The sequence below is a fragment of the Apteryx rowi genome, unplaced genomic scaffold (assembly GCF_003343035.1).
Source record: "Apteryx rowi isolate R43461 unplaced genomic scaffold, aptRow1 scaffold_49, whole genome shotgun sequence".
NCBI classification, from domain to species: Eukaryota; Metazoa; Chordata; class Aves; order Apterygiformes; family Apterygidae; genus Apteryx; species Apteryx rowi.
The window spans coordinates 1,268,435-1,291,338 of NW_020450749.1; the positions used below are offsets into that span (position 1 = coordinate 1,268,435).

General features: G+C 39.0%; 2 protein-coding genes across 9 annotated transcripts in view; both read right to left on the bottom strand.

The window, feature by feature from the left end:
• Window positions 1-22,005, bottom strand: part of UEVLD (UEV and lactate/malate dehyrogenase domains) — a 31,738-nt gene extending 9,733 nt beyond the window's left edge. For 3 of the 5 annotated variants that reach the window (XM_026078904.1, XM_026078902.1, XM_026078905.1), the window contains exons 1-9: window positions 10,190-10,273; window positions 8,375-8,459; window positions 7,997-8,059; window positions 6,925-7,088; window positions 5,789-5,924; window positions 4,292-4,413; window positions 3,527-3,632; window positions 1,330-1,500; window positions 183-356 (exon numbers count right to left, since the gene is read on the bottom strand). In XM_026078904.1, coding sequence (XP_025934689.1) covers window positions 183-356; window positions 1,330-1,500; window positions 3,527-3,632; window positions 4,292-4,413; window positions 5,789-5,924; window positions 6,925-7,088; window positions 7,997-8,059; window positions 8,375-8,459; window positions 10,190-10,231 — 1,063 coding nt within the window. In that variant the 5' untranslated portion in view covers window positions 10,232-10,273. Of the gene's footprint in view, window positions 1-182; window positions 357-1,108; window positions 1,196-1,329; window positions 1,501-3,526; window positions 3,633-4,291; window positions 4,414-5,788; window positions 5,925-6,924; window positions 7,089-7,996; window positions 8,060-8,374; window positions 8,460-10,189; window positions 10,274-21,919 lie in introns of those variants that run through there. The other 2 variants (XM_026078906.1, XM_026078903.1) reach the window with 2 other exon arrangements.
• SPTY2D1 (SPT2 chromatin protein domain containing 1) overlaps window positions 8,385-22,904 on the bottom strand; it is a 29,533-nt gene continuing 15,013 nt past the window's right edge. The window contains exons 6-7 of one of the 4 annotated variants that reach the window (XM_026078900.1): window positions 21,920-22,029; window positions 8,385-8,459 (exon numbers count right to left, since the gene is read on the bottom strand). In XM_026078900.1, coding sequence (XP_025934685.1) covers window positions 21,933-22,029 — 97 coding nt within the window. In that variant the 3' untranslated portion in view covers window positions 8,385-8,459; window positions 21,920-21,932. Of the gene's footprint in view, window positions 8,460-18,290; window positions 22,030-22,904 lie in introns of those variants that run through there. The other 3 variants (XM_026078899.1, XM_026078898.1, XM_026078897.1) reach the window with 3 other exon arrangements.

Below are 22,904 nucleotides of genomic sequence, written 5' to 3' on the forward strand. Positions count from 1 at the left end.
ACTCCAGCTTTAAAATCCTGGGCACATACCAAAATCTTATTCTTATTTAAAATCATTATTGTGAAAAATCTACCACCCTGCTTATGACTACCTTCATTAATTTTATCAGTTATTCATTTATTTACTCAGTTAGTTAAATGTACTGTCAGGACATTAAATACTCATAATACTTTGTCACTTACCTTTGTCTTCCCCTTGTTCACCAACAATCCAAGCATCTTTTCCTAGCACCTCTGCTTTCAAAAGGTTTGTGAGAATATACTGAAGTCTCTCAGTATCCAGATTGCCACCTATTCCAACAACTCTGCTTTTGGGAAATGCACTCAGCTTCCATGACACATATGTCATTATTTCAACTATATGTGAGAGAAAAATAGGTTGACAACGAAGTGTCTCTCTCCAAATTCAGCACAACAGCAGCAAACTATTAATCACAATAATGAAAAACTCAAAAGCAGGCATGTAAGAACATATCAGTAGTTTACTCCACCCTAAAACACCAAGGGAAAGGGTGAGGAAAATTCACGTCCTGAGCAAAGTTTTAAGAAGAGTCAAGAAGTTAGTGTTCTTCAAAATGTCTAAACAGACTTTGAAAGGGAAACTTCAAAATGAGTAACCATCCTTCCCTCTATCAAAAATCTCACATGCTTCTAAGTTTCATTCAGCCAGTGTTTCATTTCTTTTCATTGGGCAAGCTTTCTTTTCTCCATATCCACAGCTCTAAATGATAAGAAGGGTTGAAAGCACTTGAGAAATAAAAAAGGGCTTAAAACAATGTTTTAAGTGTATTTACAGGGCAGGTAGGCTCACACCTACTTCCTTCCCTTTTTAAGTAGTGTTCCCACTTCATCTTAATTCAAAGTATCACCGACCCAACAGATGCAGTCTTTCCACCAAAATACAGCCACAATATTTACTAGCAACACTGTATATGTTATTAGTCTGGGAGTCTGACCATATGGCATATACACACATGTGCATCTATCCTTAATGCACAGGAGACACATATACCTAAAACTCACAACTAACAAGACTACAGCCGATGGGTGCTATTACTGTAAATACAGTGAGTTTTAAGCTACATACAGAAATGTACAAATATACATACCTTTTATATCAATCAAAGTATACTATTATTTTCTTTATCTTGGTAACAGTAAAGGAAAAAACCTCAAAGACAGTGTCCTGCTCTAGGCTGAAAAGGAAAACTTCTTTCAGAGTAGCAAGCGTTTATGAATAAGTGGGTGTATTAAGCAATAACATATTTTTAAAACGGACCGAAGAGAAATTCAGAGATAGACCATCAGGTGAACGTAAGTATCAACTTACCTGGATGAGAAGCAACAAGCAGAACACTGTTCTGACTGTAGTGTGATATTGCTGGGATAATTCCTCTGAACAGATCCACATTGCTTTGTATGACATCAAGGTAAGTCTGAGCATTACCCAGAGAGTTAACTGTAAGTACCACAACTTTTGAATTAGCTGAAGCAGAAAAATCTGAAAATGTAAAAGAAAAAGAGTTTTAAACATTTATGCCATCTTAGCAAATAACAGAAAAATCAAGTTTTGGATGCAAAACAAAGAACAACCTTAAATGCTAAACTGTTGCATCCAGCTTAGGTTAGGAATTCTTCTCCTTCTCTCTCAGCCCATTTCCCCCAGTGAAGAATTCTGGGCACTTCCACAGCACCAGTCAAACACAGTTCTCCCACAGAATGACTTTCCCCATTTCACAGTTGGCAAATAGAGAAGGGAGAATGCAGTTTGCCTAAGGTTACAGAGCAAAGACCAGAAAACATCGTTTTTGACATACGAGCTTTCCAAAGTTGTTTTCCTTGGCAAGGGAGAAATAAAATAAATACATCCAAGAAAAATCTCTTTTATTTGATTATGATTTTTTAAAAGCAGGCTTTATCTCCCACCCCCTTGCCTGTTTTGCCCAGCTACTTGATGGAACCAGGCTCCATTACTGCAGCACCCGAGCTCTGTCCTGCATTCTGGGCAGACTTTCACTCCTTTATCTGAGGTTCTATATTCTTGTTGTTCTTTTAACTCAATCAAGAACAGGTAGACCACCCTAAAAATTGCTTCAGGAGCCTATTTATTAGCTCACCTAAAAGATCCTTATTTATTAGCCCAAAGCAACACACAGTGAAATTTGCTGCAGAAGTTCATAAGCCAGTGCTGCCTTGAGCTGGTAACTCTGAATAGCTGAGTACCACACAGATGACCAGCTTGGACACAGAAATAATGTAACCAGTTTGATTGTCACACCACTTCTGAAACCATCTGCAGCCAAAGCAGAGGCCTAGTGCACCTATCAACTGGAAGCATACTAAGCAGGATATAACTAATATTAGCTTGCCTCAAACCCGGACATCAGCGCACTAAAATAACAGGTGACAGTGTATAAGTGTTTTGAAATATTGCAACACTACTAATAGCCTAGCCAACAACAGTGTATAAACTCTTTGTAACACAGCTAGACATAAATATATAAACAATAGGTAACTACAAAGGGACAAATGGAGATTTGTGTATAGCTGCAAGATCGTTGTACAGAAAAAAAAATGTACTATCAGAAAAATCTGCAAGATAAGAACAAATATGTAAATCAGGCAGCAACAATATCAGGTGGAAACAGAATAATCCTGCAAAATAAGCAGAAAAGATGCCTGGTGGAACCAGAACAAGACCTTGTCCCCAAAATAAGATCAATTACTTTGAAAATACATGAAAGCCCCCCTTTTCATCTTGTAGAGGGGTCAAGGAACACAAAAACACCAAGGACAAGGGAGGAAAAAGGAGGAAGAAAGAAGTTGCCCAAATCAATTCCAGCTTCCACTGTGGAAGAGTGATCAAGCCTAATCACCTCAACATCCACAACTAAGACCGTCAAGGACTGTAGCCATCAGCTCCATCCTATTGTACACTCACAGCTAATTGAGAATAAGATTGYTAAGGACTAATTGTTTGCATATGCAGTGATAATAATGAAGAACTAACCATTGGCAATGTGCATGTTTAATGAAGGACAGTTTGGAAAGTGATGTTTTGAAGTTTGAAGCTGGCCTTATTTATCAGTCTTTCAAACAGTACTGTCACAGCTATCTATAATTCCCTAATAGACATACACACACATATATATATATATATTTTTTTTTTCCTTTGCTTTTTGCAGCTGCAACACGGAAGTGCTAGCTTAGTGTCTCATTCTCTGTGTTTCTTTGTGTCCAGTTCCAGTATTGGCTTCCTACCCTGGAAGTAAGACTCACACACCTCTATAAACAGAATGAAAAAAGCCTGAAATAGAAGCAATGCAAGCTTCATTGAACCCTCCCTTCCCAATTTTGCCCTGGAAAGATGAAGAAAAGTGAGAAGCTATCAAAAGATAATAGCATCTTTTTTAAAACATGGCTATATGCCAAAACCTCTAACTCCCTAGGTGTCCTGTCCTCATTAAAATGAGCACAAGCACAGACAGTACAGTACCAGCTTCCATTCCAACGAGAAGAACTAGTACCTTTGCTGATCTCTACATTTGGCAGAGAAAATATCTCCAAGTCCATGGTTCCTCCTTTTGCTGCACCTTCAGAAAGATCCAAAAGAACCACCTTGTCTGCAGCACCCTGTATGAATAAGAATAATGCAGATCAACAATTAAATAAAGCAAAACTTGTTCAGGGCGGGGAGAGAAGGGGGAGAAGATAAGAAAGAAGATATTTTTCCTATTCAAAACAGTGTTTGTTGTATCACATGTAAAACAAGCAGTATGGGCAGACCTCACAAAAATTACCATCAAAACATACAAAAAAGAATAAAGGAGTTGATCAGTTTAATTGGAAAATAAAGCATTAAGAAACAAACAAACAAACCGCCCTATAAAACCTTCCCTGGCAAGTTATAAATGTTGATGTTACTGTTGTCTTTGAGTGTGTAACTGTGACAGAGTACAGACCATCTACAGAATATCCTCTTCTAGAGGGCTAGCAGATCCCAACTGTAAACAAGCCACAGCTTTGGCAACAACCCTTTAACTATGGATTCTCAAAATAAATGAATTCAATATTCAACCTTATGTATTCAAAAAGATGACTGAAGAAACAGGACAGAAACTAACACTTCTGTTCTGTGTGTCCCTCAATTAACTGAAGGAAAGAGGTAAATGACATAAGCCATGACATGACTATTAAAAATGCTAAGTTAACTTCTGTGTGGAAGAAGCTAAGAACTAGCTTGGAAGCCCCTATATTAATCAGGTCTGTTGCTATTCATAATAATCACATACTTTTGCTGCGACTGCTAATACACAGGCCATGCCAAGATCTCCAGCTCCAACCACAGTAATTTTGTTAAAACATCCATCTTTGTCTCCACCAATTTTACCCTTTGATTTCATGTCAGTCTCTCCTATAATTAAAGAAAAAATTACAAACTTAAGTGCTGGTCCACACTGTAAAATATCAATACAAGTATTGCTGCTTCATAAAGGATCACAGCTGAGCCAGAGTTAAGCCAAATTACATATACTTCAAAATAGTGGTCAAGCCTAGCTAGCCATGGAAAATTCATCATAACTCCCACCAGGTAAAACAAATATTCCTCTCTGGATAGGAATGTTTTCTCACTAGGTGGAAAGTACAAGCACAATATATTAAGGAGCTAGACACTAAGACCATACAAACAATACTCCCTTTGCTACTGTTACAGGTATGAGTATATACTATGGGCAGAAAATTTGTAAAAGATTTCAAATTTTGAAAAGATGTGCAAAATGGAATGTGATTAAAGCATGATGATCTGAAGTTGCTTATCCAATGCAGCTGCTAACGAATCTTAGTATAATGCATAAAGATTTGTAACAGAAATATTAAGATTGGTATGAATGAACTACAAATGGAAATGTGTGTTGTGTGCATGTGTGCACATGCACGTGCTCACAAACACGCACATGTATGCAATTCACAGAGGAAACCGCAGGACAAGAGTTAAAGGGCAAGGTTTGTGCTAATTGCTACAGGCCAGCATAGGCGATTACATTAAAAGAAAGAGGAGGAAAACAGCAACTTGAAAAAAAGATGTCAAGATCATGAAGAATAGGACGGGGACCATAAAACACCCAGGTAAGGAGAACAAGAGAACTGTGAACTTCAGGATTTTTGCCCAAAACTTACAGTGTGTGAGATAATATAATATGGCAAAAGATGCCAAATAACATCCCTTCTGAAGAGTGTAAAAGACAAGTCCAAAATCAGTTTGTCACCACCAAACAAGAACCACCTAAGATATGTGATGTGGACTCAATAGCCAACATCACTCATTCTCACTGTTGCGCATGAGTGATTGTGCCAGACAGATTTTGGGACTTGTGACTGTGAACGTGAGACTGCAAGTGAATGAGATCTATGAGAGAATGATTATGAACGAGTAAAATCAGTTTGTTTATTATAAAGTCACTTTTTATTATAAAGTTCCCTTCCCCAAGATCTCATATGGAGTTTTGTTACAGCATTTCCTACAAACAAGCAATACTAAGCCTACAGCATTTTTCAGCAAGTTTAAATGCAGATATTGAAAAAGAACTGCTTATTTGAATAAAGAGAACCTCAGCTCTCTATTCAAGAGGCATTTTTAAGATAAACAAAAAATACCAAACATTGTGGACATGCAAACACCAAAAATCCAGGCATTAAAATTATGTGGGCATCTTTGTGATATAAAGTAATAACAACAAATACATACTGTCCAAGAACATTACAAATAAACTTATGAAAAAAATCCATACCTTCCGTAATCTTTGCAATGTAAGACAGGAGTTCGGATTGCCTGGCTGCATCAGAAGATGACAGTGAATACAAAGGGAGCTCTTCCTCAAATTTTGCAATCATTTCCTTGATTAATCCAATGACAGTTGATTTAGGCTGGAATACAGCAACACAAAATATAAAACACTTGACTAGCTATTTCACATAGTTACATTGGCTGTAAACTGCAGTAGTTCATAAAGAACCACAAAGCAGAATAACTATACAAAATCTAATCAAATTATAGAGAGCTTTTACACTTACATAAGCATTTAAGCTTATTTAAGCATCACTTTTTGAAGAGAGACTTTTCAAACAGGAGCATGGGACAACAAGGATTTAAATTATCAGTGCAACTAGATTTTGAAAGCATCAGTGAACATATGGAAGCCTTTGATATAGCAGCATCCAATATTATAAACCGGACAAACTGCAGCTAAAGATAGCTTCAGTCTTATCAGATGAACTTAACTGTCCAGATTTTTGGAGATTCATTCCCTCTTTGGGCAAAACACACACTGAAATCAGTAGAAATTTTAGCAAGAGAAGCAATTCCCATGGGATGGGAATTTCTACACTAATAATGAAAAATACATCCCATCCATTTTAGAAAACTAGCTTTCATTAAATCATTTTTACTGGCCTGTCAGACATATTTAAGTAATTCAGTTAATGCAATGCATAAAATATTTAGCAACAGCATTAGCTTTTGAACCTCTGTTCTAATCATTCAGAGTTCTATCAAAAAGACAGGAACTTGCACTGAACTTTCCAGGGATACTCAATTTGTCTAGTATTATTAGTCATTCACAGCGACAAAGGCAAAAGTATCAAAGGGACCACACGAGGCATATACTGCTTTGTAACAAAATCAATCCCCTTTTTCTTCAGATTAAAATAATTTTCCTTACAATCATTTCAGACTGGCTGAAGGCTGTAATTTCAAGAGACATAACATTCTGCTTCTCTTTGTGTAATCATGACATATTTAATATTAACAAACAATGCAGAAGAGAGAAAAGAAACCAAACTCTATCCACCCCATCCACTGATTTGCATGGGATATCATGCATTATTCCCAGATACTTTCCTCCCCTGCTATCTACTCCAGCCTTACATGGCTCCAGCTTTGCAGGTAGGGCAAATAAATCCTGCCACGAGCATCAACGTGTTTTCCCACTGAAATTCCCATGTTCGCAGTTGGCTTCAAGAAGCAAATGGGGGGAGCAAAAGGATGAGAATCCATAATCCACAGATGAACAGGTATGTTATATGAATTACCTGTTCAACACAAACCAAAAGCCATTAGTAACCTCGGCATTAGAAAGAGACACTGCAAAACAGGTGTGTAGGCATGCAATTCATACTTCACAATTACAAAGCAAATAAGCCAGACAAATCACTTTCTAGATTCAAACTGAACAGTATTTATATCACTCCTGTTAGTTAATAAAAATAGTCTGGGTTGGATCAAATTTAAGTGCTACTGATTAAATTCTGCTTAAGCACAGGGTTCATGCATCCTCTATTACAAGCAAAGCATACACATCATCTCAAACCAGCTACATGAGTTTTTTAATAGCTAATTGACTTATCTAATAATAGCTTATTTCAGTGCCAATGTGTGCATGAAGAGACTTGCTTATGGAGTAGAAGTGGCTTCTGCCAATTCATGCAAGATCCTTAATGGTCACCTTTAAAGAAGCTACAGTTCAAAGACCCGTATAGGTAATGCTCCAGAAGTCCAAGGGGAACCATATGCAGACTTGTATTCATTCACATTCTTCAGTATTTGACACAAATCTGTGTAGATTAGCCCTGAGCATACTACRCAAAATGAAAAAAAGATGCCTCATCTCATACACACATACTACTACAGCCTAATCCAGAAATTTAAAGGCATCATTTTCATATGTTTGAATTTGCCTTTCCACTTTCTTTACAAAACATTTAGGAGCAAGCTTACTCCCTTTGGTTGCCGGAAGTGAGAAGCAGCACCCTCACTTCTTCCCCACCCCGGTCTCCCATCTGGCTACCACAGCAGAGAAGCCGAAGCCATGTCTCCTACTTTAGCCACATGTTTTTCTAAGATTCTCTGTGACCAATCAGTATAGTGTGTTGTTAGGAAGCAGTACCGGAAACATTTTGGATTTGTAACTAGCAAGGAAATTACATTCAATGAATCCTACCGTACTTCACTGGAACAGTGCCACTGAAATTCAGGAGATCTTTCTGGGATCCATCTTTGAAGGCTGAAATTAAAAATGCGATATTTTAAAAATCATTTTGAATTTTATATAGCAACCTCACCCACAACAACCAATACACACTGCCTATTTTTCTTGAGGTATCAAATACACTGCACCTGAAACACCCAAGTCCAGAATGTTACTAAGGCTTTTTTTTCCCCCTCCTTTGAGGAATAGAGAATTTCACTGAAAGTCAGAATAAAGATGGGAATACAACTGAAAGATAATTACGCTATTTAGCCTCTATAATACACAAACTGAATTTATGGCAAGTAAAAGTCCAAAGAAATAGTTTAAAGTAACCAAATCACTTCTTACTGTAGGTGTTCATGGAGAATACGAAGTTTGGGTAGGTCTTGTTAAAATTCTTTAGTTCTTCTATGGTCAGGTCTCTGAATTTATACTGGGAAGGGAAGGAAGAATTAGAAAAAATGTTCCACTTCAAAAAGCAATTTCTTTCATTATAGGATATAGGGAGAAAGAATCAAAAGAAGGTAGAAACACAAGAAGGGGCAGCTAACAATTACTTGTAGTATTATAAATAGTTTTGGCATGAAATTAATTCTCAGAGATCTTTCTATACTACAAATTTTCCTCATTATATGCAATCTAACATATCACTTGCCTTACCAAAATAGCTTTAAAAGTACCCCAGGTTTGCTGTTGCTGCATGAGAACTTGAATTCTGACATCATTCCTTATACACCTTATCCCCCTTTAAGTCATTGTGAGGGGAGTCTTAGAAAAATTTAACTTATCTGTATGCAATATTTACAAACAATATTTGAATATAAAACCTTTGGAAAAGAGAAGTCATATTACTGACACAGTTACTACCAAAAACTTAGATCCACTTGCACACATTTTAAAAGAGTTTCATAAGAGATCCATTTTTGCAAGTGTATTAAATGTGTGAGAAATTAACCTTGGGGAAAATTTTCCATGCTTGAACTGTCCTTGATAGCCGAGAAATTTCATACAGAATAATGCATCCCCTCCCACCCCCCAAAAAACCCACCCACAGCTTGAAAAAAATACCGAAATTTGAAATGTGATCTCAATGCATTTATCAGCAAGAATAAATTACTGCTACTTCTTTTAGGTCACCCCCAGTCCATCTGAACCTGAACTTCCACGAGCTTGGCAACCTCCCAGAGCGGACAGTTGTGAAAAATAGTTTGCATTCCCCAGATTACGGCACCTGCTTCACATTTTAGGAAGTCTGGAGTTGTTCTGGAGCCCCGGCCTAAGCAAACACAACTGCAGCCCTACGCTGGCTTAAAGAACGGCTCACGGCACGGGAATACCTGTCCCAAAGTAGTAGTTAAAATCCGCAACCCCTTCAATAAGACTATGAACCTGAAACAGCAGCAAATGTACAGCTGCTCTGTGAAATCAAAACCATTTTTCCCCAGTTAACTCCTTTCTTTATGCAGGAGGCAAAATAAATGAGGCATTGCTGAACAAAAATATTTTGTTCTTTCCTAAAGACCAGAAAAGCTTTGTCAGGGAGGTCAGACACAGCCCTTTCCTATTTTCACCTAAAATTAGTTGGCGTGCCTGACATTTAAGCATGCATACCTCCGCTCCGCATATGGAAACAAACATATTTCTACCTCAGAGGAATGCTATGAGAATGAATCCATCTTTATAAAGCATTGAGTTACTAATGCAGGGATTGTCACAGAAAAGCCCCCAAGGAAATTAGTAACTCTGTACTCAGAGCAAGGTTTTAATAGCGTGCCGCACACCATACGTGCCACTGTGTCCAGAACCATAAAACTATACGCTGCGTACTTTTAAACTCAGTTCCATAAACAGTGTAAATCCTGCAGGTCAAACGGGGCAGAACTCTTTTATAACAGTAGTTAAAGATCACTATATGTATGTGTGTGTATACATATATATATATATATATATATATATATATATATATATATATATTCCCCACCAGCTCTAGAGCCCTCAGCGAAGCGCCCACACCTCCCCTGCGCGGGGCGCCCGCAGACCGGGGGGGGGGGGCGGGGTGCGGAGGGGAGGGGAGGCGGGCGCGCGCGCGCGCGGCGGTGACGGTTTAACCGTCGCCCGGGCGCGGGGCCCGCGCGCCCCCTCCCCTCCCGGCGGCGCGCGCACCTTGCCCAGCTGCTTCTTCAGCGCCTCCTCGCACAGCTCCATGATGGCGGCGGCGGCGGCGGGTGCTGCCGGGGCGGGCCGGGGCCCCGGCCGCGGCCGCCTCCGCCTCCCAAGCGCCCCTGCGCGGGAGAGTAAATAATAATAATCATAACATAGCTGCGTTAACAGCCGCCTGCCCCCTGCGTGGAAGTAAAGGCTTCATTAACTCCTAGTTAAACAACAGTAAATCCTGTCAGGGCCATGTGACGCATATAAAAAGCTCCAGACAACGCGGCGTCGTTTCCACTCGATGGCGCGGCGTGCTGACATCTGCATTATAGGCCGGATCTAAAGGATGTTGAAATCTATGGAAAACCCCTTATGCTGCCCAGCAGCCTTCTTCGAGATTATAAGGGAAGRCTATTTCACACCAGATATTCATAGCACGTGTAACCAGGGCTGTGCAGTTTCCCAGCTGCTGTGCTTTGGGCAGCTGCTAGCTGCTAGCACACGCGGCCAGGAATAGCAAACGCGTGTCCTGAAGTACGTGCTGCTCTGTCCTGCGCTGAACGCGAACGCAAATCTGTGCGAGAACATGGGAGCCCTCACGGGGCAGGAACAAATGTTCCCCCCGCAGAAAGCAAATTAACAGCACTAGAAATGACTTCCGGCTACTTTTCTCCTTTCCTTTTTGTTTCTTCGGTCACTGAGCTAACATAGACTTTCAGTGAAATCTGGCTGTGCAGTAATAAAAAAGGAATATCAGATAGTAGACCGTATACAGATATTACAGGGATTTGGGCATTTCTTTCCTCTGCATTCATATCATCACAATTGACCTGCAATTTTACCTGGTGTTTCAAATATGCAAATAAAAATCTGGAATGAACTTCTTTTCCTATATTACTCTTGCTTTGTAAGGCTGTCATATCACATAGTACAGATATCAGAAAACTGCCCTTCAGAAAGTGCACCTGCGAGTCTGATGGATGGCCAGTTTGGAGTTGGTGGAAAATACAGTGGGTCCAGGTAGGTGAAAATAGACAAATTCCTGTCCCCTAATCCCCTAGAAAACTGCAAGATCAGAACAGAACAGACCAAAGTTCATAGTTTCATATTTCTCGCATTTTGGCAAGGAGTAGGATCTCCTCATGAAAGCTCATACGATTTTTTTTTTTTCTCCCTGGCTGACACAACACCTGAGACAGGCAGTAACCAAGAATAGAAGCTGTTGATATACCAGAACAAATAAGGTTTAGAACAGCTTTTATTAAATTTTTCCTTATATCTACTGCTCGCTGATGTCATTCAGTTTCTGTGCTTTTCGCCTGTGACATAACAAATGACATCACAACCTCAGCGCTCAGCGCAGATGCAGAGCCTCAAAGGAAGACCACCAAGCTGGGTGGCTCCAGCTCAGTCCTTCAGGAACAACTGCAGACCCCAGCACGCCTTACCCACCGCAAGCCCAGGACATCTGCAGCGAGGGGGCTCTGCGAGGTATCGTACAATGGTCGTCGTGTTATGGATGATTTTCATCTTGGGAATAACGCTGAAGGAGAAGTACTTGGAGGTGAGCTCAAAACAAATCTGACCCTCTGCAAAGATACCAGTGGTTTCATACAAAAGGCGGCTAGCAGAACTCCACGCTTTTAGATGTTAAGGTGTCTCTGCCACTGAGACCCAAGACAAGACGATAACATGAGCTCAGCTTTTTCCAGACAACGATGTAGATGCTCTGCTGGAATAAACGGCTGTAGTTTAGCAGAGGTATGATAACTTAAACACGCTGAGGATCTGCTTTTTGAGCTTTCTCAGTGAATCATTTTTAAACATTGCTTCTTAAAACAAGGTGTTCTGAGTATTAGAGCCGTATGTGTAACATAGGGCAGAATTAAAAGATTCTCCTGAGACACAAGCTACTATAGACAGTATATCACAGGGTGTAAGGTAAGAGTTGTTAGTGGATTTGAAAAAGATCGTCATTTTGTTGGGAAATTGCTTCAGAAGCCGTTAGTGGTTCTGAGAGGCTGAGGACCTTCTGAGAGTAAAGGACCTTCATACCGTAGGTGCTGACTTGCTGCAGACCCTTTCTGAAAATCCCAACAGCTCCCGATGAATGCAGTGTACAGCAGCTGGGTAATCAGCATCCGCCATCTTCACAGACACTAAATTCAAAACTAGTTTTAATTCTTGGATATTTTAGTTTCCAGCTGTTGACATTCAATGCAACCAACTTCCAGGAACGGGACAGTGTTAACAGACAACTGAGCTTAAGGACAAGACGCAGACCCTTACCTTTTCTCTGATGGGCTACTAGGACTATTATGCATTGGTCTTTCAGACACTTTCCTCTCTTGCATTTGAGAATCCTGCCTAGGTTGTTTTTTTTAGCAACAGCATCTGGTATCGAGGGTTGTGAAAGCCCAGCCAGACACTGCGAGCAGAAGCCTGCATTTCGAAGGACAGCGTCCCATGGGGGTCAGCATCCAAGGGAGAGGGCAGGTTCAGCTGGCTGCCGCAGCAGCGGGACCACACCGGAGCTCCTGGAGAGCGTTATCAAGGCAGGATGTGTGATGGTGCTGCCTGCAGGAAACATCGCAACAACTGGGCACACCACCTCCAAGCCCCCTAGCCCTGCTCTGCCAGGTTGGCCATGTCCTAGGTGCAGTGTCCCTAACACTGCAGACCAAGAGAAGTTCCTGCCCGCAAGAGGAGAGGGAGGAAGTTTGTGTAGAGTCCTGACACCAGAATCATCCTGCGTGCTGACTTCTGTGGAGCAGCAAGAACAGGAAATTAAAGCTTACTGCAACCCCACAACCTGAGGTCTGGACACACACAGTGGCAACTACCTTTACCCCATCCTTCTACAGACTCTGTGGCTACACAGTGTTTTGGAGGATGAAAACGTGGTGAACCCTAAGATGAGCTGTAACAGAATCATCTGCATGAACTTTCATCTAAACCCTTTTAAAAGACAAATTGAAAATCATTTTGTTTCACAAAGGCTCTAGCACAGACTAACATTTGAGAATAACTTATTCTTTTCAAATTTTTCATCTCAAACATTTTAATTTTTAATCTCTCCTTACTGCACAGTAAAAACAGCCAGGAAATTCTGATAGATATGTACAGTTATTAGTAGGCTAGCCAGGCTGAAAACACTTTTTAAAATCTATGTGTGCATACATAGCTAAAATAATCATAGAGACCAAAATAGTAATAATATACCATTGGTGCTTATATATTCTCAAGAATAAAAGACACCATTTCTATGTAAGGGTTTTAGGTAATCCTTGATTTAGCCTGCACCAAAACTACAGATCCTTTAGATTCAGAATTTGGTCTGAGCTTTCTGACTCAAAATCTGCTCTAAATGTTGTTTACAAGGAATAACTCCATATTAAATTAACAGATTCTAATGCCAGCTAATCTCTAGGTAATGAAATCTCTTGCTAGCAAGCTAGCATCCTGCCCACGCAGAGTGTACCTGCCTACCCCACGCACCACCCTCTACCAGCCCTCCCCGCATCTGACAGGTTGCCATTTCCATAAAGCACTTCTTGACATGTGGAACAGAAGATTGAAAGTTTCTGAGAGAGACAGCTTAGGAAACAGATTCTGCTTTTCCAGAAGATGGCAGAACCATATTATAAACCCAACCTGATCTGACATAAATCATCATTTCATTTAAATCAAGTTATACCATTTTACACCAGATAAAGAAATGATCTCTACCATTTGTTGCTGAAGTTTCCTTCTGTATTTCAGCTTCTTAAGCTAGTTCAAGATTACCTTGACTTCCCTAGCCCAGCTAGCAGTATGACTGTCATTTTTAAGATACTTGCTGCAGGTTATATACTCTGTGTTTGTTTACAGACTCATGCCAATGAGCCAAAGAAATACGACGCAAGCAGGAAGCACTCAGTGTAGTGCTGGAGCTGAACGCGGCCAAACGGAGAGCTACTGATAGCTCCACCAGCAAGAAGGGCGCTCTGTTAAATGCAGTTCTGAAGTGAAACCTGCTTTGCTGTATGCCATGTGTGGGTGATTTCAAGACAGAAAACAGTATCTATTTGTCTAGTAGTGCGCACGTAAGAGTCTCCACCATGGTTCCACATACTGCTCCTGTGTTCGGCTTCACTAAATCACACAGCATAGTTTCAGTTTAAGGGTTTAGGCAACATAAAATTGAATTGATAGGTGGCACTCCTTGACCCAGAGAGCTTGGAGGATTCTGGGTTCCATCCTTACTGGAGGCATTCAATTTTTATCCACTACAGAAAGGCTCATTTTTTCCACTCAATATGAGTGACTATTGGCCATAGTTCTAACATCTCTTCGATTTGGTATCGAGTCAAAGTTTCTATGCGGCTTCTAGAGGTAAAAAGTAAGAAATAGTTTTCAGGATCACATCTTACATTATCAAACACTGCCTCTGCTCTAGAGCAGCTTTTAAGTGTATAGTTAAACACAAATAACCTGGTAAAGCCAGTGGAACTGGGAATATTGTGCTTTTCTGAATGTGGCTATAGCATTTTGCACCTATCCCTGCCAAGCAGGCTATAGGAAATTCTCCAAGCTGGTGTTTATTGAGCAGATACCCAATACTTCCAACTCCTCATTTACTTATTAGAGCTCCTTCCTCCCTAAGAGCATGCCACATCTATTCAAAACAGATAGTATTTTGCTAGCAGTTAAGTTTATCTTATTGAGATATTTTCTTTGAGATTTGGCAGAAAAGTTAAGATGCCTATTTAGATAGAAAATGAGCTGCAGTCACTCAGATGCAAAGGAAGAGGGCAAAATAAAATGACAACATCTCCGAGAACACATGGCTAGTTCTACAGCACAAGGCTTGTTGCGAATTTCATTCAGCTCCACACACAAGGAAAGAAGAAAATGGTATCATCTTTACTGTAGCTTGAACTTTCACACTCCAAATACTAGTCTTATTCTTCTAATTAACTTTGGGCATCCTGTATCTCTAGCTACGCTGGTTTAGACCAAAGACAAAGGAAAAGGCAAAGGTTCTCTCAGTAATGTGAAACCTACAATTCCAGAAGTGTTTCAAAGAATTTTCTCCAGTGGAGAAAAATCACTCAGTGATATGATCTGTTTAAGTTAATAGTAATGGGATGGAAATTGCAAGTTGAACTTAAAAATATTAAAGGGTATAAGCAAAATTTGCACTTCTGAAGTATGCTTGATTGATCCTCCCAGATCCTGAAGCTTTGGAAATAAATGAAGACCAAGTGCAATACAAGTGGCAAGAGCAACAGTATCCTTACTGAACCCTTCAGCTCTGGAAATATCATGAGTAAGAGCATAATTTATCTCACTGTTCACCTTTGCTCTGGACAACCAGTAAGTTATCTGTGCATGAATGACACTACAATCAACTCATTTCATACATCATTCCATAACCATCAGCTAAAAGTACTCCTATCCAACCAAGCTGAATTTAAACCAAGGTTCAAGGCACTTCAGATTCTATTGCCGACTGCATGAGGCAGCAAGTAGTTTTCACAAAACAGTTAAGTTTTGCCATGAGTTCCAGCATTTTACACACTGCTAGTAAACAGGCCATGGGACGCACTATAGGCTGCCATTGCTGTGGCAGTGCAACTCCTTTCGTATGCACAGCTAAGGAACAAAAGATGGGTTAGCAATGGGTTTGTGGGGAGCCTCCTTTTGGCTGAGGGAGAGGACTGTTATGACAATGCGTCTTTGTGTGAATTGTGAAGACGACTGAGCTTATGTGACTGGGCTGTCTACTCACCCTTTGTGGTCACATTTGACACAGGTATCATGTAAGCTTTTTGCACGTTCTGTGTAAAAGCAATAGCCAAAGGAGACTTACCCAAGCTCCTACCCCTGCTGTGCAAATGGCAAGGATAAATAGAGTCCTTTATTCATTCCAGAACAGCAAGTACATCAAGTGTTGTCTTAGGGAGTTCAGGACATAAACCCATAGCAAATATTAGTCATGTCATTTGCGGAAGCTAGTGTTTCAGGCCTTATAATACACTTGGATCTCATGACAATTGAAGTTGACAAAAAAAAAATAAATCACACTGTTGGAAATCTACTCAAACCTCAAAAAGTTGATTCCTTGTTATAACCAGTTTGTGATAATAGCTTTCTGATGCTTCCTCTGTATTATCTTGCTAGGCATTTAATTCTGAACATTCAGCACATACTTCTATCCATTTTCAAAATTTAGCATATGAGTGCTCAAAAGTCTGTTTTTCTTCCTCCATGAATAAGGTTTACAAGAGATTGCACTACATAAGCAGGGGTTTGTGCTTAAAAATTACCAAAGGCTAGTGTAACAGGTATGTTTTATTTGAGCATGTGGGTCACTGCTAGATCTCATAAATGAAATTTTGTAGAAGAATGAAACATTTTGCCAGGATTGCCATAGAATATTAATGTGGCAGAAATACAACATTTTAAAAATCACAACAGGTGAGGCTATGCCAACTCAGCATCTGCACTATTTTTGTAACCAGACAATAAGAGGGCTTAAATTTGCTATACACAGCATCAAACAAAGGAACAATTCAGTTCACCAGCAGGTTCTGTCCATTCTGGCCTTGCTGTCAATTAACTGAATTATTTAAACCAAAACATGAATTCAGGGTAAGAAACCAGTGGTTTTCAACATTCAATGCACACTCAGCGCTTTCCAAATGGAGAAGTGAACTTCTGTATACAGCAATTTGATAATGAATTTCTATTTCTTAGTTACCAAGAGCCTTTACATCCAAGGCACTGAACCATCCTCTTGCACTCAGTGTGGGCATATGCATGTGCTCATACTTTCTGAGTGCATTATAAAGCCTGGAACATTAACCTCACTGGGTGCGTGTCAAGTCAGAAGCAAGACCGTACTTTTAAGGAGGAAAAACAAACAAACAAGCCCACAATCTTAACTCTCTTTAAGCTACCAATTGCCCTGAACATCCACATAGACAACGCTTTAAGAGATGGTATCAGATACTTGCCTTTCCTCAATTGAGAAACTTGGAGAAGCTGGGCACAAAGGTATAAAAAAAATTAGGCATTTGTCAATGCAGGGAACAGGATATAAGAACTCCTGAGACTTGCACAACTATGAACAGAGAAAACCCCCAAAGTCAGTTAATCACCAGATATCTTGGGAAAACCATTCATCAGTCATGGACAGAGATGGTCAGCCACTAAACTGATGATGCTTCATTACTTCAGAAACCTCTTCCATCTTTAATTTCACCCCACAAAGTACGCTAAACTTTTTTTTAGATCCTTAGGCTCATGAAAATTTAATATTTTTAAACACATTTAAACTGGTGAGAAAAGGCTATTTATTGGATGACTAAAGTTATTATTTCAGATCTGTCTAGTGGCCTGCTTAAAGTTTTAGTTGCAGAACTAAAAATTGCCCTCAAACAAGGGAATCAATTTTTTAAAATTTAAGTAAAATAGTTCTTTTGCTTCCAGAGAGTTAACAGTACTGTTGGCTGGATTAAGCTAATAACTCAGTATAGAATTACCTTCCACCTGAACAGAATACACTTGTTTGGAAATAAGTGATTCCAAAAATGGAATTAGCATTCAAAGGATGATTAACTATAAGCATGCACGCTTACTGATATTTTAAGCCCCTCTTGAGGGCTAGTGTTGATCTAACACTTGGAGGGCTATTTTAAAATAGAAAACATTGCTTGTTCTATCTGTATTCCCACATATATTTATCACCTGAATTGGGAATAAAAGAATTAGAGGAAGATGCTGTTTATGAAACTGCAGGATAAGATAAATCCATTGTCATTCTGAAGAAATTAAAGGCAAGCTACACTTTTTTTAATATTGTCACCATTCTAAAATACACATTCCTCTAAATATATATATTATGCCTCAGGCCTAAGCTGCCAGATACCCTACTGATTTTCAGATCTTTTCTGAATGTTTAAGTGACTCCATTCAATTTTTGTAATTCTTGGTGGCTGCATGAGAAAGTGAAAATAATTCTTCCTGAAGAAAAATCAAGCGTGTTTCACGTGACAGCTCAGAGCAAAACACAGCAGAAAAGAATTCTGAAAAGCCTTGCATAAAATAGACCAATGCGAAATAGCAGTAAAGTGTTTAATGCCTGTAATTTATTGTATACATACTCTGCAAAACTTTCATATGCATTTGGTGTTTGCGCAAAAGTATACACTTTCTTGACAACACCAGAAAACAGTTAAGCTATGTAAGAGTTTTTAAACCTGATTTGTCACATTGTGTAAAAAGACATTGTGCACAGCTGATATCCCCAAAGAAAATCATTGGCTAAAACTAGAAGCACCCTTATTTACACACTAACACTTTAATATTGCATCACACCCACTCACCAAAATAAATAGAAGTACATTCATCACAATTTAAACACCAGTCTCTCTCCATATATTTATTTTTTGACATGTTTTGGTCTCCAGAAATATGCTATATCTAGAAATATGTATCAGCTACTAGATTAAGTTACAAAATGCAAAAAAAATAGAAAATTAGTTTGCCTGGACAATATTTTGGGCTTTACACAAAAATAAATCCAGATTTCCATAGAGATCTCATATACTTCTTGAAAGATTTTTATTTTAAAGCACAGCACAGAGTTGCACACTAAGGCTTCCTGTGATATGCAAAACCCTGGCCTCCAAAAGACATTGCTGTAAAGTGTAAATACAGCTCAAGTGTAAATACAAGACATTTTCAAAAAAGTAGTCGTTAATAGAAAGTGCCCTCCATTTGATTTAGCGTTATCATCAGTTAAGAAGTAGCTACTGTAATTGTGCAATCAAAACCAGACCTGGAAGGGTTTTATGAAAACTCTGTTGTCATTTCACACTATCAAGTTTCAGGATATAGAATCTGAGATAGCAGAAACTGAACAACCTTTTTATGCTCCTACATTCATTCATTACTTTTTGACACAATTTAGTTAAAGGCACATTGTCAGTGAATTAAAAGTCTAAAAACCAAACCAGAATTTCATTAAATACAATTAAATCACTAGCTTAACATCAGATCCTCTTAAACCAATATAACCATTCTTCCAATTTTAGTTAACCTCAAATTCAGATGCACTTTGGAAGAGTACTCATGTACTCTTTTTAGATTAATAAAATTAATTATCTGGTAAACAGTAAGCATTTTTGAATACAAGGTCAGGAATTAAGAAAAAACAAATTCTTAGTACCTTCCTAGTCAATTTACAGAAAAAATGCAGCAAATGCAAACATTAAAACCCAATCATTTGTACAAAATTTGAAAACCATTATCATCCCATGCCAATTATGAGAAAGTACTTCCTGATTGTAAAATTACAAACATGTTCTTGAGTAATTTTTCCATATGAAATAAAATTTAAACAATGATTATTGTGTGAAGAAAAACACAGGTATAGTGTCTTAGAGAGGCTGGCAGAGCAGAGTGCATTCCAGTCACCATCTACAAGACAAATGACAAAGTGCTTTACAGATTAAGAAATTTAACTGATCTTGTATAAAGTGAATTAAAATGTATCACTACTGTGTACATAAATAAAAATCAGGGTTTTATTTAACTTGCATTCATCTGAAACGCAGACTTAATTCCAGACTGAACCAATTTTGAATTAATACAGTTCTTGCATTCCAGAAGAGCCTGTATTTTCAACCATGCAGGAAATTGCTTGCAACCAATGTAGTTATCTGGGTCAAAGGCCTAGAGCCTTCCTCCAGCTGCTATAAAACACAAAACCCAGCAGCTTGATCATGGTCCCGGTAGTCATTGGCTTGAATGGATAATTCTAGCAACTACAACAGAAAACAGTTTTAGATGGTCCCTTTAAGCAGAGCGAGTATGTCACACATTTATAGACAAGCAGTGAGATTACACTATTTTGCATGGTCTTAAATGTATACACTGAGAAACATTTTTTATTAGTTAGTATAGAAAGTTAAAAATTCAGAGGAGCAAAGACGCAGTTACCTTCATCTGGGCTCCCTGTCAACTAATACTGAATTAGTTCATAGTATCCATCCAAATAGCTTACTCATGTCAGTGTTACGCTGAAGCGGTGAAATGCTACACCATTGACAGAAAATGACTCAAAAAGGCAAATTTGTTTTTTCTTACATTAAGAGTCAGATATTTAAACTTCAGCAGCTTCCAAAGTTGTTCCTTACAGCTTGCTGTCTGAAGTGCTATTTCTGAAGGCAGCACTGTTGAATTGTCTCCTGACAGGAAAAGTTCTCTCATTGTTTTTCTACTCAGGAAGTAATTTTTCCTTGTTGTTCATTAGCTTCCCTCACCCCCCGCCCCTCCCAACATATACCCAAAGCTTTTGTAGTACTTTGCCAAATACTTCTAGTATTAAAACATAGTAACTGCTTAAGCAGCTAAAGCCAGAGGTCTTGTCAGTCAAGGCTTGGGGCCTGAGGCAAAGGTGAGTAGTGACACTGGTGAGCTTTGAAAGGGAACCTGCAGAAATCAAAGTAAATGCACCACCAGATTTGAGATTCAGACTCTCAGTGCAATCCCTGTAGACTTGCATGAACCCCTGTGCCAACTGTAAACAAACTCAGTTACTGAAGGAAACAGTCTTTAAATGCATAGATGGAAATAATGTGCAAATATGGACATTAAAACAGGTAACTGAACTCTCATGATACTATCATTTTACATTTTTTGTTTGATGAAATTAATCAGAATCACTTGCTAGATGTTAGTAGTATGAAGTCATTAATATCAGAGTTTCAAACATAGTGACACAATTGCATTCTGATGTTCTTTCCTAACAGTGAACCTAATTCAATAACTGCTTCACATTTTAAATAATTCAAACACCTGATTTTTAATGCAAGAGAAAACAATGTGCACTGTACACTTAATTTGTTGAAGCGGCAGAAACTGTTAGACAAACTTGAAGATTTACAGGGCAGGAAAAGAATTCCTAGGCATATGCTTGAGCCCAAAAGCACAAGCTACATACAAACACTGGAAATTCCTTTTTTCAGGATGTGTATTTATCATACTGAAATAGATTGGCATTGAAATTCCAGGCACAGCAAAAGCCAACGTAATTTTTTGGTCATTTCTATAACTGCACGATTTGCAAGTGACACGCACTGTCAGAAATAAAAGAGGTTCTAGGTTTTTTTTAATTGGTTATGTTAAGACACACAGTCCTCAAAATCAGAAAATGTTAGCACTTTATTGCTTTGAACATCTGTGGCAATAGCTGAAATGTACACCCACCCAAGCCGGTTCTGTACGGAAGATACTATTTCAATACTTTGAGGGATCCCATCTCAGGAGATTGAGAGCAGGATATAAAGCAATTTCTTTACATCTCAAAAAATAAGAGGGAACAAGAATGTTATTCTTTTTTGAAGTGAATGCAAAACTGATTTACTGGTCTATGGGCCTACACAGTTGCAAGTCAGTGCATAGCTAGTCAGTATTTCTGCTGGCATCTAGAACAATCGATTTCATCAATGGAAATCTTTACTGATTTTTCTTCCCCTTAATATGCATTAGTGCACTAATTTCTTCATAAAAAAAATCAACCCTGGCAAGTATTAAAAATAAATATCTTATTTAGGCCAAACTAAAGCCTTGCTTTTCAGTATTTTCATCCCTTTACACATTCTTTTGCCCTCTAGCAAGCAAATGGAAACTGAAATAGAGTAAGAGATGTATGGAGGCAGAGGGTAGCAGAAAAATGAACAAAATCAACACCATTTTAAGTCAGTTAACGTGTCCTCAGCTTCTTTGACTGTCTCTTGCGTTTCAATTCCTCTTCTTCCCGTTTCAGTTCTTCTAAGTCCTCCTGAACACCAAGTCTCAAGCTGCCAAAGAAGATGAGCTCCTTTACAAAGTGCTACTCAAGAAACATTACGTTTGACTTCTGCTTTTTCCCTTAACAATCCTAAAATTATCACAGTTGATTTAAGGAAAAATATTTTAGAACTGTTCAACAATAATCATAGGTATTCTTTAATTTTAAGAATACAGCTTTAAGAATGACAGGTGTACAAAGAAATCAAGATTTTCATCACTGAAACAGTCAAATAGTCTCAGAAAGATTTAACTTTTTTTGGTGAGAAAAGTCAACATTATGAAAAAAATTGACTTTGAGAGGTCATTCTTTATTGAGAATAAAACGAATAGTGTCAATCAGTTCTTCCCAAGCTAACTCTCACATGCAATCATGGCAAGAAGTTGATCTGAGGCAGTCCTGCTAAGAACCACTTAAACCTTTCATCTTGGCAAGGGTGAGAACAGACATCAGAAACAGAAGCAACCGATTGTGCTGCGACTCCCTGACTGTGGGCAAGACATTCTACCTCGGTCCATCTAGCTGCGAGGGCCCTGGTGAACAGGCACATGAAGGAGGCACTGCAGAACACAGCATGTTCTAGTTATCTCCCTGCCTAGTTTCCTCCGCTTCCTAGAAGTCAGTACATCGAAACAGATAGTCAATAATTATGTCAACAGTATCAGCAGTCACTGGCCTCCTCTTCAATAAAGGGCAGAGGCTGGATAGTCCTGCTGGTTTCATACTAGGAATGGGTATGAAGAAGCTACCGCCTCAGCTCGTAGGCCTACAAAGTGCATTTGTGTATCTGATGTTCATTTTGAAGCAGCGCGAGGTAGCTTGTACCTTTATACAAAAGGAGGAGCAACATGACAATCTATCCTGGTTCAACTGTTCTGGGTAACT